This window comes from Erythrolamprus reginae, chromosome 3, assembly GCF_031021105.1.
Source record: "Erythrolamprus reginae isolate rEryReg1 chromosome 3, rEryReg1.hap1, whole genome shotgun sequence".
Lineage (NCBI taxonomy): Eukaryota > Metazoa > Chordata > Lepidosauria > Squamata > Dipsadidae > Erythrolamprus > Erythrolamprus reginae.
Window position 1 is genome coordinate 220792601 of NC_091952.1, and position 14304 is coordinate 220806904.

The 14304-nt window shown below is 38.5% G+C and overlaps 1 protein-coding gene across 2 annotated transcripts in view; it reads right to left on the minus strand.

Annotated features, from left to right (window-relative positions):
• Positions 1-11746, minus strand: part of TPD52 (tumor protein D52) — a 73780-nt gene extending 62034 nt beyond the window's left edge. The window contains exon 1 of one of the 2 annotated variants that reach the window (XM_070747969.1): positions 11311-11605. In XM_070747969.1, the coding sequence (XP_070604070.1) occupies positions 11311-11344 (34 nt within the window). In that variant the 5' untranslated portion in view covers positions 11345-11605. Of the gene's footprint in view, positions 1-11310 lie in introns of both variants that reach the window. The other variant, XM_070747968.1, reaches the window with a different exon arrangement.
• Between the last annotated feature and the right edge of the window lie 2558 nt (positions 11747-14304).

The following is a 14304-nucleotide window of genomic DNA, read 5'->3' on the forward strand; positions in this document are numbered from 1 at the left end:
ATTTGTTTGCTGCCCATCTGATTGCCAGATGACTCTGGGACGCTTAAAACAATATTTGCAAACTCCTGCAAATTGATAATGAGCATTTTTCAATATTTAGAATTAAGATGCCTACAAGTAGTAAGGATAGATAAAATGTGGGGTGCTCCAGGGGTTGCTGAATTACTGCTCTGAGCATTCTACACCATGGACCACGGTGTCTGAGACTATTTAAGCACTGCCACTGGGCAATATTAGAATGTTTGCTCCTGGTTTAGAAATTGCTAATTAATGTTTATTTAACACTATTTATAAATGCTCCTATTGTATAATACTTGGAAGTACCCAAAGCACAATACAGACCATTGTGAAGATTTAGGGGCAGGAGGCAGATGAAACAAACAACAAACAACAAAACAACAACTGAGTTTTGTCATGAACTAAGGATACATCAAATCTACAACTTCCTGCTCTGAAGCCAAATTATACCTCTAGGCTGCCAGCTACTTTGAAGTTGTTGCAATCTGATAGGAAAATCAAATTATATACCAATCAGAAAATTACTTGTTAATGAAATAGAGGCAAAAATCGCAAAATACAATGAACGATGCCTGAACACTTTTATTAGCCAAACATCTAGAATAACTATGCAAGTTGTTATTTATATCTAAATTTATATCTATGTTATGAATTTCCTAAACAGATGCATCCATCATCTAAGATGAGTTTTATTTAATCTCTAAAAGAGAATTTAAATCTAATACATTTGGAATGCTAATTTTCAATAATTACATTTTGGGTATACAGTCATTTCTATTTTTCATGTATTAGAAACCAACTGTTCTAACAACCCGAAAAGACTCAAGACAGGTTTAAAAATTGCATGGCAATATCAAATATCAAGATGCCATTTCATTTATTTGTGTTCTAAACTAGGCTTTCAATAGTTCCTATCTAAACAGTAATATTCCTGCACACACTAAGATTACAGTACAAAAAGGGCTTGTTTCTAAATATTGAGAATCTTTTTACAGTATGACTGTTTTCAGAACCTTATTAAACATTAAAAGCAAGCTGAGCTGTTATCTCCTCTTACAACAGTACTCATTTTTAGAACATTACAGATATTAAAAAACAAGAGAGTTACCAGAATTCTTCAGTACAGGAGATTCAGGAGGGGAGAAAGTCATGCTGGGCAATAAATAAAGGTAGTTTTTATTAACTCCGGTGTCAAAATCAAAAGGAGATTTGTAATCTTCATAGAGATCCATATCTCGCCAGTCCATCACAGAGATCTTAGAATGCACGAGCATTTGTTCGTTCCTGTACCTGGTGACACATCCATATTTCTTATTCGCTTTGCACCACTGTGCCTTTGCCCTGAAGAATGTCTGAAGCTGATCTGATCATAAGATTTAGGCTGCCAGATTGAAATGTCACTGCAGAAGTACTTCTTTATTGTATGGACTAATGCAGGCAGCAAACCAGGAAATATGTGGTTTACGCCCCCTCAATACACCAGAATGGTCTTTAGACATTAAATACCTATGATCCTGAAAAGCCTTAGCCCTTGCTGGATTATACCAAGAATTTTTAGGTGTTTTTTTTTTAATGTCAGCTGACTGCTGTTGCACCAGAATATCTTTAATCTTCTAGGACACAAAAGGATTACTAGACATAATCTATTCTATCAGCCATCTGTGTAAGACTTCATGCTTGATTAATGGAATAGATTTTTTTTTCTCCCAAAAATACAAGCAGAATTTTGCAGCCATTATCGCTGCAAAAAAATAAAATAGTTACATCTATTTCTTGCATTGTAGGAATGCATATTTAGCAATTATACAAAAGAGAACTGTATTCTGTTTCCTGGTATCTCATATAAGCTTTGAAAATATTTCTTATCTTAGAATAAAAAAGAAAACACCTTTCTTAATTCACACCCTTACAAATTCTAGCATTAACTGGATATGAAGCTATTGCATGTTCTACGTTTTAATAAATAGACTGAGATGATCCAAGGCCTCAGATGAAACTATCCAATGTGTTATCTCAGATTTAGTCATGCATTATCTTAAAAATTACAATTTGGCTACAAAATCAGAAATATTTCATCCAAGACCTGGCAAATGGCTTCTATGCACCGATGTAAGATTCTCCTCATTTAAACTCTAAAGTAAAGTCATGGATTATTGAATGTTGAATATACTGTACATGCAAGCATGAATTAGTAAACATCTGCATACAAATCTAGCTTGTTTCTCAAATCAGAAGAGCAGGACTTGCTTCAAATTCCTGTTCTGCTTTTCAGTTGAATGCTTCGTCGCCCCGAGTCTTCAGAGAGGGACAGCATACAAATCTAATAAATTATTATTAATTATTATTATTGATCAATTTGTTTTATATCTTGGTCATTCTCGATATCTTATGAATGCTTTTATTTCCCCATATTCATTCAATGAAACATCTTTTCTAAGGGATTTTTCTGAATATGGTAACTTTTACTGGGAATCAGAGTAGTTTTTTCTCAAGTTTGTAATTCTAGCTCTCTGTCCAAAGAGACACTATTTTATCACTAAAATCTATTAATCAACTGCTGTTATTATGCAAATCTTACTTGTTAAAAAATATCATATTTGGGGGAGGCAAAGTTTTAAAAAATTAATAATCCTTTTCAAGATTCATAACTATTAAAAGTTGGTTTTGTTCACTTTACTTGAAGTTACTGTGGGAAACCCCCTCCCTACCCTCAGAAGAATAAAATATTTTGGGAAATATTAAAAAAGGCAGAATGGTAGGTTTAGAAAGCAGCCCCTAATCCAAGATCCAACGCAGTCATTAGCCACAGTAGGAATTGCCCAACACTGTTTCAGAACACAAGCCCCCTCACTGCACAACCCCAGAACAATTCAAATTTCACATGGAAAACCTATAAAGATCCATCCACTCATCCAACCAACCAGTTGTTCAGCTGACCCAGAACTACAAGCTATCATTGTGGTTCTGTTCAATGAACTTTCTTTTCAATCAGCCTCCGTGTTGTTTCCAGCATCTTTCTCCCAGCTTGGAACTGAACCAGATAGATTTTCTTTCAAACATTATTAAAGTCAATTACAGTGGTACCTCTACCTAAGAACGCCTCTACTTTTGAACTTTTCTAGATAAGAACTGGGTGTTCAATATTTTTTTGCTTCTTCTCAAGAATCATTTTTCACTTAAAAACCTGAGCCTCCGAAACTGTAGCCGGAAAAGGCAGGGAGAAGCCTCCGTTGGGCCCCTCTAGGAATCTCCTGGGAGGAAACAGGGCCGGAAAAGGCAGGGAGAAGTCTCCGTGGGGCCTCTCTAGGAATTTCCTGGGAGGAAACAGGGCCTCCACCCTCCATGTGGTTTCCCCATTATTTGCTTTTACATTGATTCTTATGGGAAAAATTGCTTCTTCTTACAAACTTTTCTACTTAAGAACCTGGTCACGGAACGAATTAAGTAAGTAAAGGTACCACTGTATTATAGTTTGTGTATTGAGTCAAATGTTATTAGCCACCGGTCGCATCTTGAGTTCATTAGATGTTATTTCTTACAATCTATATATAGGGATACCAAATCTAGTCTTCTAAAATCCAGACATTTGCTAAGTGGCAAAAGATTAAGGGAGAACTAGAACTCCTGTTTCTAGCCTGGTGCTTCAATCACTAGACCAAATTGGTTCTCTATAGGCACATTACAGTATCAATATATTTTCCATGACCTCCATAGCTGCTCTTTTTTGACTACAGGTAGTCCTTGACTTAAAACCACAATTGGGCCCAAAATTTCCATTGCTAAGCAGATAGTTGTTAAGTGAATTTTGTCCCCTTTTGCGACTTTTCTTACCAAAGTTAAGTGAATAGCTGCAGTTGTTAAAGTTAGTAACATGATTGTTAAGTGAATCTGGTTTCCCTATCGATTTTGCTTATCAGAAGATCACAAAAGATGATCATATGGAGTGAAGATTTGAAAAAATCTGAAAGTACTCAATTGAGATGTGTTATCAATGCAGATAAAATTATAATCCCAATGCTTTACACATTTGTTCACCTGCAGCAATGTCTTTCATTGATATTATAGATGGTCACAGTCAAGTGTTTAGAAGGGTGTTTGCATTTTATCCATCTATAGAGTCCTTCCCAAGAAAATTGAAGATCACGCAAAGTGTTAATACCACTTTATAATGCCTTGGTAAGGCCACACTTGGAATACTGCATTCAGTTTTTGTATTTTCCCTTTCTGTACTTTTTAAAAAATTATGTATACTTTAAAAATGAAATATTAGAAAATATTTTTCAATTGATTTGTTCATTTTTATTAAATTATACAAAATCACTGCAGAAATTAATATTAAATCATAATCTGGGGCAATTTGCCATTTTGATTAACTGATAAGAAATATATGTATTTATACGTACAGACTTGCTATTTAATCCAGTCAAATCAAATTCTTCTTTAATTTATCAACAATATTACTCTAATTTATCAATACAGAAATTGTTTGCCACTGCCTCTTTTGAGGATTGTTTTGATCTTGGCTTTTCTTATATATCTCAGTTAAAATATTAACCAAAGCCGACCGTGCCAATTTTTTAAATAAACAAATTAAACTAAACATTGACACTTATTATGATATTTCCAAGTGAATGTATTGACCAGCCTGTTGCGAAGGCCAGATTCATATAACACTCTAAATAAAACCCAATTATTCCTCAAGTAACCAAGCAAATAATGTTACGTTTTAACCTTATACATTGAGCTAAGCCACTACTATACGCACTGGTATTCATAACATTTTGGAATATGCTTTAATAAAAGGTAATCGATTTACTGGCATCTATTTTACTATTTTGCCAGATAAAGAGCTCCTCCGTGTGTAAAACTTTGCTTGGGATGGAAAAAGAATGGAACACCTTTCTGTCAATTATTTTAGAGTACATATTTCACATCATAATACAGGTAGTTTTCAACTTATGACCACAATTGAGCCCAAAAAGTTTTTCTAAGTGAGATATCAAGTCAATTTTGCTCCATTTTACAACCTTTTTTTTGTCACAGTAGTTAAGTGAATCACTACAATTGTTTGGTAACATGGTTGTTAAATGAATCTGGCTTCCCCATTGACTTTTTACTTGTTAGAAGGTCTCAAAAGGTATATATAACCCCAGGAAACTGCAGCCATTATAAATATATGCCAATAGTCAAGCACCTGAATTTTGATCATGGGGAATGCTGCAATGGTTGTAAGTGTGGAAAGTAGTCATAAATCATTTTTTCAGCGTTGTTGTAACTTCGAACTATCACTAAACAAAGTGTTGTAAATGGAGGACTACCTCTGTAAGTATATTGTCTCAAGTCATTATCCACTGCAAAATAGATATCAGAAATAACAAATAGTTCTTATCCATTGTCTAAGAATCATTTAAAAGAGTTTATTAAGTAAAACCGGCAGGAAACCATGGCCAGCACCAATACAGTCCTTCTCCTTCAGGTGTATTAAAACCAAACCCAGCTATAATGGCTATAATTTCTATTAATGATCCAAACAAATTTGGAGGGTACATTTGGTAAGATAGCCAACCTTAGCCAACATCTTTGTTTACTTTAAATGCTATGTCCATATATTTTTGCAAATGAGGCAATGCCAATCTTCTATGCCTGTGATGGTGAACCTATAGCACGAGTGCCATAGGTGGCATGTGGAGGCATATCTGCCGGCACACAAGCTGTTGCCCTAGCTCAGCTCCAGCAAACCTGAGTGCACCAGTCAGCTGATTTTCGGCTTGCACATAGGCTCTTAGGAGGGCATTTTTGGCTTTCGGAAGGCCTCTGAGGGGTTGGCGTTTTTGCCTTCTCCAGACTCCAGACAAGCCTCTGAAATCTGCGGAGGGTGAAAAACGGACCTACCGGGCCCACCAGAAGTTGGGAAACGGGCTGTTTTTGGCCTCCAGAGGGCCTCGGGGGGGGGAGCAGGGGAGGCTATTTTTGCCCTCCCCAAGCATTGAATTATGGGTGTGGGCACTCATACAAGTGTAATAGTGTGTATGCACGCGCTTTTGGCACCCAAGGGAAAAAAGGTTTGCCATCGCTGTTCTATGCCATTCATCTATTTTGGAGCTTTGACTATCAGTCCCGGCAAGCATGGCTAATAAACATCTCAGGTTATAGTCCAAAATTTTATGAAAGCTACATTTTTGCATACTTGTGGTCCCGTCCATAAGCAAACAAAAATTCAGTGCAAGTATAAGTGGGAAATGCTATGTAATAATCATTCTTAGCTGGACAAATGTAACAGGAAGTTTTAATCTGGGCTGTTAAGCAAGCTAATGAAATGCGACTTGCCTCATCTATTGCCAAATTCTGTTCCAAAATAAAAAATGCACATAAACTCTGTGTTTGTCTAGCAAAACTTCTTCAACTATTTCTTAAAAAGCTTTTCACTTATAGCAGTAGCACTTAGACTTATATACTGCTTCACAACGCTGTACCAAGCAGTTTAGAGTCAGCATAATGCCCCCAATAATCTGGGTTCTCATTTTACTGACCTTGGAAGCATGGAAGGCTGAAGCAACCATGAGACAAAATGACTCGAACTGCCGAATTGCTGGCAGCAGAGAGTCAGCAAAAGTAGCCTGCAATACTGCATTCTAACCACTGTGCTACCATTTATACTATTCTCAATACAGTTGTACCTCTACTTACAAACTTAATTCGTTCCATGACCAGGTTCTTAAGTAGAAAAGTTTGTAAGAAGTAGCAATTTTTCCCATAGGAATCAATGTAAAAGCAAATAATGTGTGAGATTGGGAAAACCACAGGGAGGGTGGAGGCCCTGTTTCTCCCAGGAGATTCCTAGAGAGGGCCCACAGAGGCTTCTCCCTGCCTTTTCCAGCCCTGTTTCCTCCCAGGAGATTCCTAGAGAAGCCGTATGGAGACTTCTCTCTGCCTTTTCTGGTTACAGTTTCTTAAGTAGAAAAGTTTGTAAGAAGAAGTCATTTTTCCCATAGGAATCAATGTAAAAGCAAATAATGCATGCGATTGGGGAAACCACAGGGAGGGTGGAGGCCCTGTTTCCTCCCAGGAGATTCCTAGAGAGGCCCCATGGAGGCTTCTCCTCACCTTTTCCGGCCCTGTTTCCTCCCGGGAAATTCTAGGGAGGCCTCACGGAGGCTTCTCCCTGCCTTTTCCGGTTACAGTTTCGGAGGCTCGGGTTTGTAAGTGGGAAATGGTTCTTGAGAAGAGGGAAAAAAATATTGATCACCCAGTTCTTATCTAGAAAAGTCCGTAAGTAGAGGCATTCTTAAGTAGAGATACCACTGTACTTTATATTAACTTTTGGAAAAGATAATCTTCTGAAAAACTATTTTGAAGGACAAGATTTGCCCTACTGTAAATTTGGAAAAATTTAGGGCTTAGTAACAAAAAAGTTTTTAAAAAACATTAAAAACATTAGAAAAAGGAATAGAAGGAACTGCTTTCCTTTTTGCATGTAAAATACTGAAAAATGTTCTTTTAAAAAGCTGTTTTTTGTAGATTGCACAAATATTGAAATGACTCAATGTTGGGCATAGTGGTTACTATTCAGCCCCATTGTGTAATGGACATTATACATTTACACAATGGCTTTTTCATGTTTCTTTTTCTCTTCCAGTCTACTCTTCTACTGTGTCATCATTAATGTAGGGTCAATTTCCTTTGAAGTAAATATGGTATATTAAAACAACATAGAAGACAAAGACTTGAGAAAGCATTCCATGTTGAGGATTCTGTTAATAATAATAGCCTTCAAGTTATTAGTACAGTACATATTATGAGAAGTTGCAGATCAGCTAATTACTAAAGTGAAATTTTCAAGTTGGCTTGTGCCATTTTCTTGGCATCAAAACATATAAGGTTTGTCAATCAATATTTATTACTTTCTCATTAAACCAAACCAATATCTTCAAACTAGATTTGAGATGCTATTCAGATTGTCCTCAACTTGTGACCGTAATGGAACCTGCCCATTATGATCATAAGTCATGATACTCATAAAGTGAGTCATCACATAACCAACCAATTTTTACTTTGGCAGCGATCATTTAGCAACTCTGTGACTCTGAGAACCTACAACTTCCTGAAGCGTGCCAAAAACCAGAAGTAAAACCTAGTTTTTGGGAAAAAAACATTGCAAATCGTGGTTACGTGAACACATACTGCTGCAAATGGCCATAAATGTGAGGTGGATATCAAGTACCTGAAATGCAGTAATGTGACCATGGGGGCCCCATCAGGACCAGGTTATAAGTACTTTCGGGTGTGTGGAGAGATCCATCCTAAATTCAAATGATTATAAATTCAAATGGTCAGTAAGCCACCAGACATTAGTGAAGAACTACTTATGTAGGGTATACATAAGAGAATTTCATCCATTTTAGCATTTTACCCATTAATATATATAAATTGGGGGGAGGGTAGATCACATCAACGTGTTGATGAAGATTCTCAGTTATCCATATAGTTGCCTGAAAATTCTGCTCTAAAAAAAGAAGTCCAGTTGCCAGGTAGAACACATCAATTTAAAAACCAGGAGATGATAAGTCTTATTGGGTTACCTTGGGCCAGTGATTTTCTCTCAGCCCCAAGGAAGGAAGCAATGGCAAATCACTACTAAAAAACTTTGCCAAGAAAACCACAGGGACTAGTCCACAGAATTGCCATTGAATAAAAAATTGACTTGAAGGCACATAGAAATCTAACAATAAATTAGTTATTAAAACAGCTACCACACATGCTGGTAAAAAAGTCCATGTATGAACAACCAACCACTATCATTTTGCAGCACACACAAAGCCATAAATCAACTACATTTGAGGTTAGCCTGCTGTGCAAATCCAATATGTGCAGTTAGTTCATCATGCAAATTGTGGGTTATTCCAAGCCTTAAACAATAAACCATTATTTCCTTTCAGAATCCAAAGACCTAGTAGATCAGCTGCATTTTCAGCTGCACTTTCATACAGAGCTTCCGATATTCTGAAATCGAATTGATTCTATAGAATACTAGTATTAAATGATGGATAAATTTTATGTAGTTTCAATTTATCCACTTAGAGAACGTGAGCATGGCAGTCTGTCTTATCCATACAAAGTGAACCTTTATCCATTTTCTGCACTATATATGACAAAAAGTAAGATACTTTATTTACTTACAAGATTTAAATGGCTGCCTATGTCACTTGAAAACTTTACAATGGCAATCAAAAGCCACAGCAAGTACTCAATCTGAATGCAACATTTACATATTATTGTTGCTTTTCATAAATGCTATCTTACAATTTCCATAATTTCCTGGAGGGTGTATCTGGACTATTGCACAAATTCATTCAATATCCTTAGGTTATGATTGAGAACAATCAGAATTCACTAAATTATGACAATGGTTTTAATATGTGATCCTTAGAATTTTTTTTTCAAATGTATGTTTTAGTTAATATTAAAAGATGGCTTAAAGGTTCACTGTGTATGTAAAAATGCACACCCATACACCTAATAATGTTCCAAGTAGAAGAAACAACTTCTATGGTGTCCTGGTCGAAGTATTCCTGCATTCTCTTCGTCTTTAAAAAAATCTTACAAATAAAAGCATTAATGTTTATCTTCATGTAGTATACTGCTTCTGGAGCTGCTTTAAGTAGCAAGAAGTTCAGCTGCCTAATTTTATTAGTTTGTCATTCATATAGGCAGCACTCTCTTTGGGAGAAACAGGACTGTGGGTTTCCCCACCCAAATTCAATCTAAGTCAGCCTGTTAATCAGCTGACTGGCAAGTTTTCCAAGATCAGTTCAGATGAGAGAAAGGGGCAGAAGCAGTTAGCAATCTCCACTTCTTGCAAGTTGTTCATGCCGGTCTTTGGTCCCACCACTGAAAGATTCAAGTCTGCTACAATCTGAAATTTGGTGGAAGCAAAGACCAACCCACAGTATCAGAGTAGGCTTTACCTATCTTTGCAGTTCCAGAAAGCAACACTGCATGTGTATCCCTAGGCACAAAGGGATGTCATCGAAAAATGGAAGCAGGGTGAAATCCATTTTTTTCTTTTACTACGGGTTCTGTGGGCCTGGTGTGGCTTGGTGGGTGTGGCAGGGGAAAGATACTGCAAAATCTCCATTCCTACCCCATTCTGCAGCCAGCCAGAGGTGGCATTTGAGTAGTTCTCTGAACTACTCAACATTTCCACTACTGGTTCTCTACAACCTGTCAGAACCTGCTGGATTTCACTCCTGAATGGAAAGGCTTCTGTACTATTACTATTATTTGTATGCCCCCCCAAGTCTGCAGAGAGAGGCGGCATACAAATCTTATTAATAATATTAATATTAATATTAATAATAATAATAATAATAATAATAATAATAATAATAATAATAATAATAATAATAACCATACGCCATATGTACCAAAAGCTGAGGAAAGCCTCAGCAAAGATACCCTAATAACAAACAGGAGGAAAGATCTACTCCATTGTACTATGTCCTGGTCCTTTGTAGGGCTGTAGCGGTAGCCACACCTCTGGCAATGTCCTCACCCCTGTAGTAAGACAGGAAGACAGCTGTTCCTGTTCTGCCCCTGGAGCCTAAAGCTTTCCAGGGTGCCATTTCTAAAATTCGGGCGGGTGTTTTTTTTCCGCTTTTTTTCTCTTTTTTTGAGGGGAGCGTCTCCAAAGTTTTGGAAATCGCTCCCCACCCAGTCAACATCCCCGAGTCCAAGTTCGGGTAGCACCTCGTGAAAAAACCGGGCAGTTCCCACTTCCTGGAGGCAACAAGCGCCACTGCAAGAGGAAGAGGAGGTGCGGGAGCGAACCAAGGCGCACGGAGAGAGAGCAAAGCCAAGCAAACACACCGCCGCTGGTCTCTAGCCAAAACTCCCAGTCCCGAACTGCTGCCTCGTGCCGAGCAGTTCCTCGGACTGCGGTCACAACGGCTTCAGTTCACCCTAAGGGCGGGCCAGCCTTAAGGCCCTCGGGCGAAAGGGGCACCCAAGGCGCGTCACGCCTCTCGCTTCGGAGCCCAAGGCCGGGGTCGCAGCGTGAGGGGGAGAGAGAGCAGGCGGCGGCGGCGGCGGCAGCTTTCCGAGCTGCATGGTGGGAGCGGCGCTTCCTCCCGCCGAGGCGGACCCTGCTTCCCCAAGTGTCACGCGGAGCGGCTCCCCCAAACCTTTCCAAGGCGTGCGGTCGCTTTCCCACGAAAGACCCTCCGCGGGTTTGAACGCAAAGGAACGGCGACCAAGCGGGAAAATTTTTGAAAAAAATACCCCCGCTCCCCTTACCTTGCTCGCCGCCGGCGTTCATCTCCCCGGCCATCCCTCCCCACCCCCGTCGGCCTCTCGCGGACTCTTCTTCCCTCCGGTAGCGGCCAGAACGGAGCGCGGCGACGTCGAGGCACCACCAACTGCAGCCTCCCGCCCCGGGAGCCGCCCGCCAACACGCCCCACAGCGCCGCTCTCGCCTTTCGCTTCGCCGCGCGCGGACCGCCCGCGCCTGTTAATAGGGCGGATTCCCGTTGGCCTCCACGTCAGCCGGGGGGAGGCGGAAGAGCTACCTACTAGCCCCGCCTGAGTTCGCGGCGGCAGGTGAGGAAGCGGGAGAGCCCAGGTTAAATTCTTAAGGGGGGGGAAAAGTAGGCCGCGGACATTGGTGATATCCGCTTCAAGAGAGGCCTGGCTCCTCACAGGGCTTTTTCCTAGCAGGAGCGATTAAAAGTGGCGAAAGGCGGCGGCTTGGGGAGGACTCCGCCCGATCAACAATACTAGAAGTAAAGGTGCACGGGAAAAAATGAAAGTGTGCAACCGCTTTTCAGTGCAAAGTTGAAAAAAATTGCAAAATTGTTTCAATTCCTACCCTCAAAACGTCACTACAGAGCACTGCACACCAAGACAACTAGACAAAAGAACCGTTTTTTCATGAATGCCATCACTGCTAAACAAATAATTCCCTCAACACTGTTAAACTATTCAGTATTTCTATTAGTTTTTTCTCATCATTCCTATCACCCATTTCCTCCCACTTAGGACTGTATGGCTGTAACTTGTTGCTTGTATCCCAAGATTTTTATTAATATTGTTTCTTCTTGCTTATTTGTACCCTATGACAATCATTAAGTGTTGTATCACATGATTCTTGACAAATCTATATTTTCTTTTATGTACGCTGAGGGCATGTGCACCATGACAAATTCCTTGTGTGTCCAATCACACTTGACCAATAAAGAATTATATTTCAAAAAACCTACATTGCTTCCCACTTATTGAAGATTGGAGCTAAGAGTTCCAGCATAAAACTGAATCTGGCCATCACTGCTTTAAGTTTAGAAAGTAAACTGGATTATTTCCAACCATATACTAGGCTTGCCCAGAAAGTAATGCACCACATTTCTTTTTCTCAGCCTACAGTAATGGTACAAATGCAAAACTTTAAGTATACATTATTTGAATTGTCAGGAGTGCATGTGTAAATTTTGCATTTCTTCAGACAGCGTAGCTGCAGCAGTGTTTCGAAATGGTGTCTGTAAGTGATGTGCATTACAAGCAGTGTGGCGTCATTGAATTTCTCACTGTGGAGAAAGAAACTGTTGAGAACATTCGCAAATGTTTGTGTACAGTTTATGGAGAATCTGCAGTGGACAGAAGTACGGTTAGTTGCTGGGCACAGAGGGTGAGGCCATTAGAAGACGGTGCACAGTGCAGAAAGGGCTTTGTGACCAGAACAAGGAGTGGTACCGACAGGGCATACAATCCCTTGTGTCTCGCTAGAGGAAGACCGTAGAAAGGGACAGATATTAGGTGGAAAAATAGGGAGTGTAGAAGAAACATCATTCTTGCATGTAAGTTTCATTGTGTTCAATAAATAATTGTTGAAGAAAAAAAATGTGCATTACTTTCTGGGTGACCCTCGAGACTTTTCCAGACAGCTGCCAAGAGTCAAGGACAGATTGGAAGGGAGCAAAATGAACCCAAAGTGAAAAAAAAAAGATATTTTCAATGTATATTATATACATTTTAATGCATGCATAAAAAGACTTGCCTGGAGTGAAGTATTCCACTGTTTTTAATTACACTGAATGAATTGTAAGTACTGTAGAACTTTTTACATCCAATCTAACTCTTTATAGTATTACATTTCATAATCCATTTCTCCAAGGAATTTTAAACTGAATGCTGGATTTGCATTAAGTCTGCTGTACCTCCAGGGCTAGATAACAGTGGAATTTAGAGTGATTCAGCTCTAGGAAGTCTGAGGCCCCATTTTCTTTTATTTCTTTTATTTATTTTGTCAAGCACATGTTGAATAACAATTGTTTGATTCCCAAACCTTTTTTTTTGCAGCCCCATTACCTACCCAATGAAAATCAGCAGTATCATTCTAAAAAAAAATTAAGATGGAAAAAATGATAAATATGTAAGATCTAAAGCAAGCATGTCCTCATAAAAACTATTTTAAAAAATCAAGCCATCTATCTGCATGATTTAATTCTAAATGATTAAATCATGCATGATTTAAAGCATAATGTTAATTGTGGTGTTGAGCTGTTTAAAGATAGACAGCTTTTTTTTCTCCATTACAAAAAACCCAGAAAGCCAGTCCCTTTACCTTTTTTTATTTATTTGTATCCCAAATTATTATTTTTATGAATATCTTATGGTGGCAACCACACTTAATACAGTAGTTCTTCCTCCTATTTTCCCCACAACTCTGTGAACTGAATTGGATTGAGAGAGAGTGAGCATCTAAAGCTAGAGAACTCTTAACCTATTCACTGATTCTTGCTGTCTTTGTGAGCCCTGCTTCCTTCCCTCACATCAAAATACAGTACCGTTTTATAATTTAATTCTCTTTAAATTTGATGCTATGCAAATCAATATTATCTAATATAACATCTCAATTTATTCACTATTGTTTCATGTTTATTTGTTTGTTTCATGATCTTTTTGTTTTTATTTTCTCTGTTAATGTCAAACCAGGAAACAGCCTTGAACTTTATCTGAAGAAATGTAAATGTATACAAATGCATTAAAAGAATTCATTTGTTTTGTTTTGTGGTCAAGCTTAGGACAGATTTTGAAGCTTTAGCTACAATATTTAAAGGTAAATTTTTGATGGTTCAAGTTATTCCTTGATATATCTTAGTAGTTTTCCTTACTTTTTCTGGATTTAAACACGTCGAGAAGGTTTTAAAAGCTTGGATTCAAAAATCTTCTTTCTATAAATGGAAGTTATTTTTTGATGCATGGATGGTTTCATCATTCCCACTCCCTTCCCCTGAC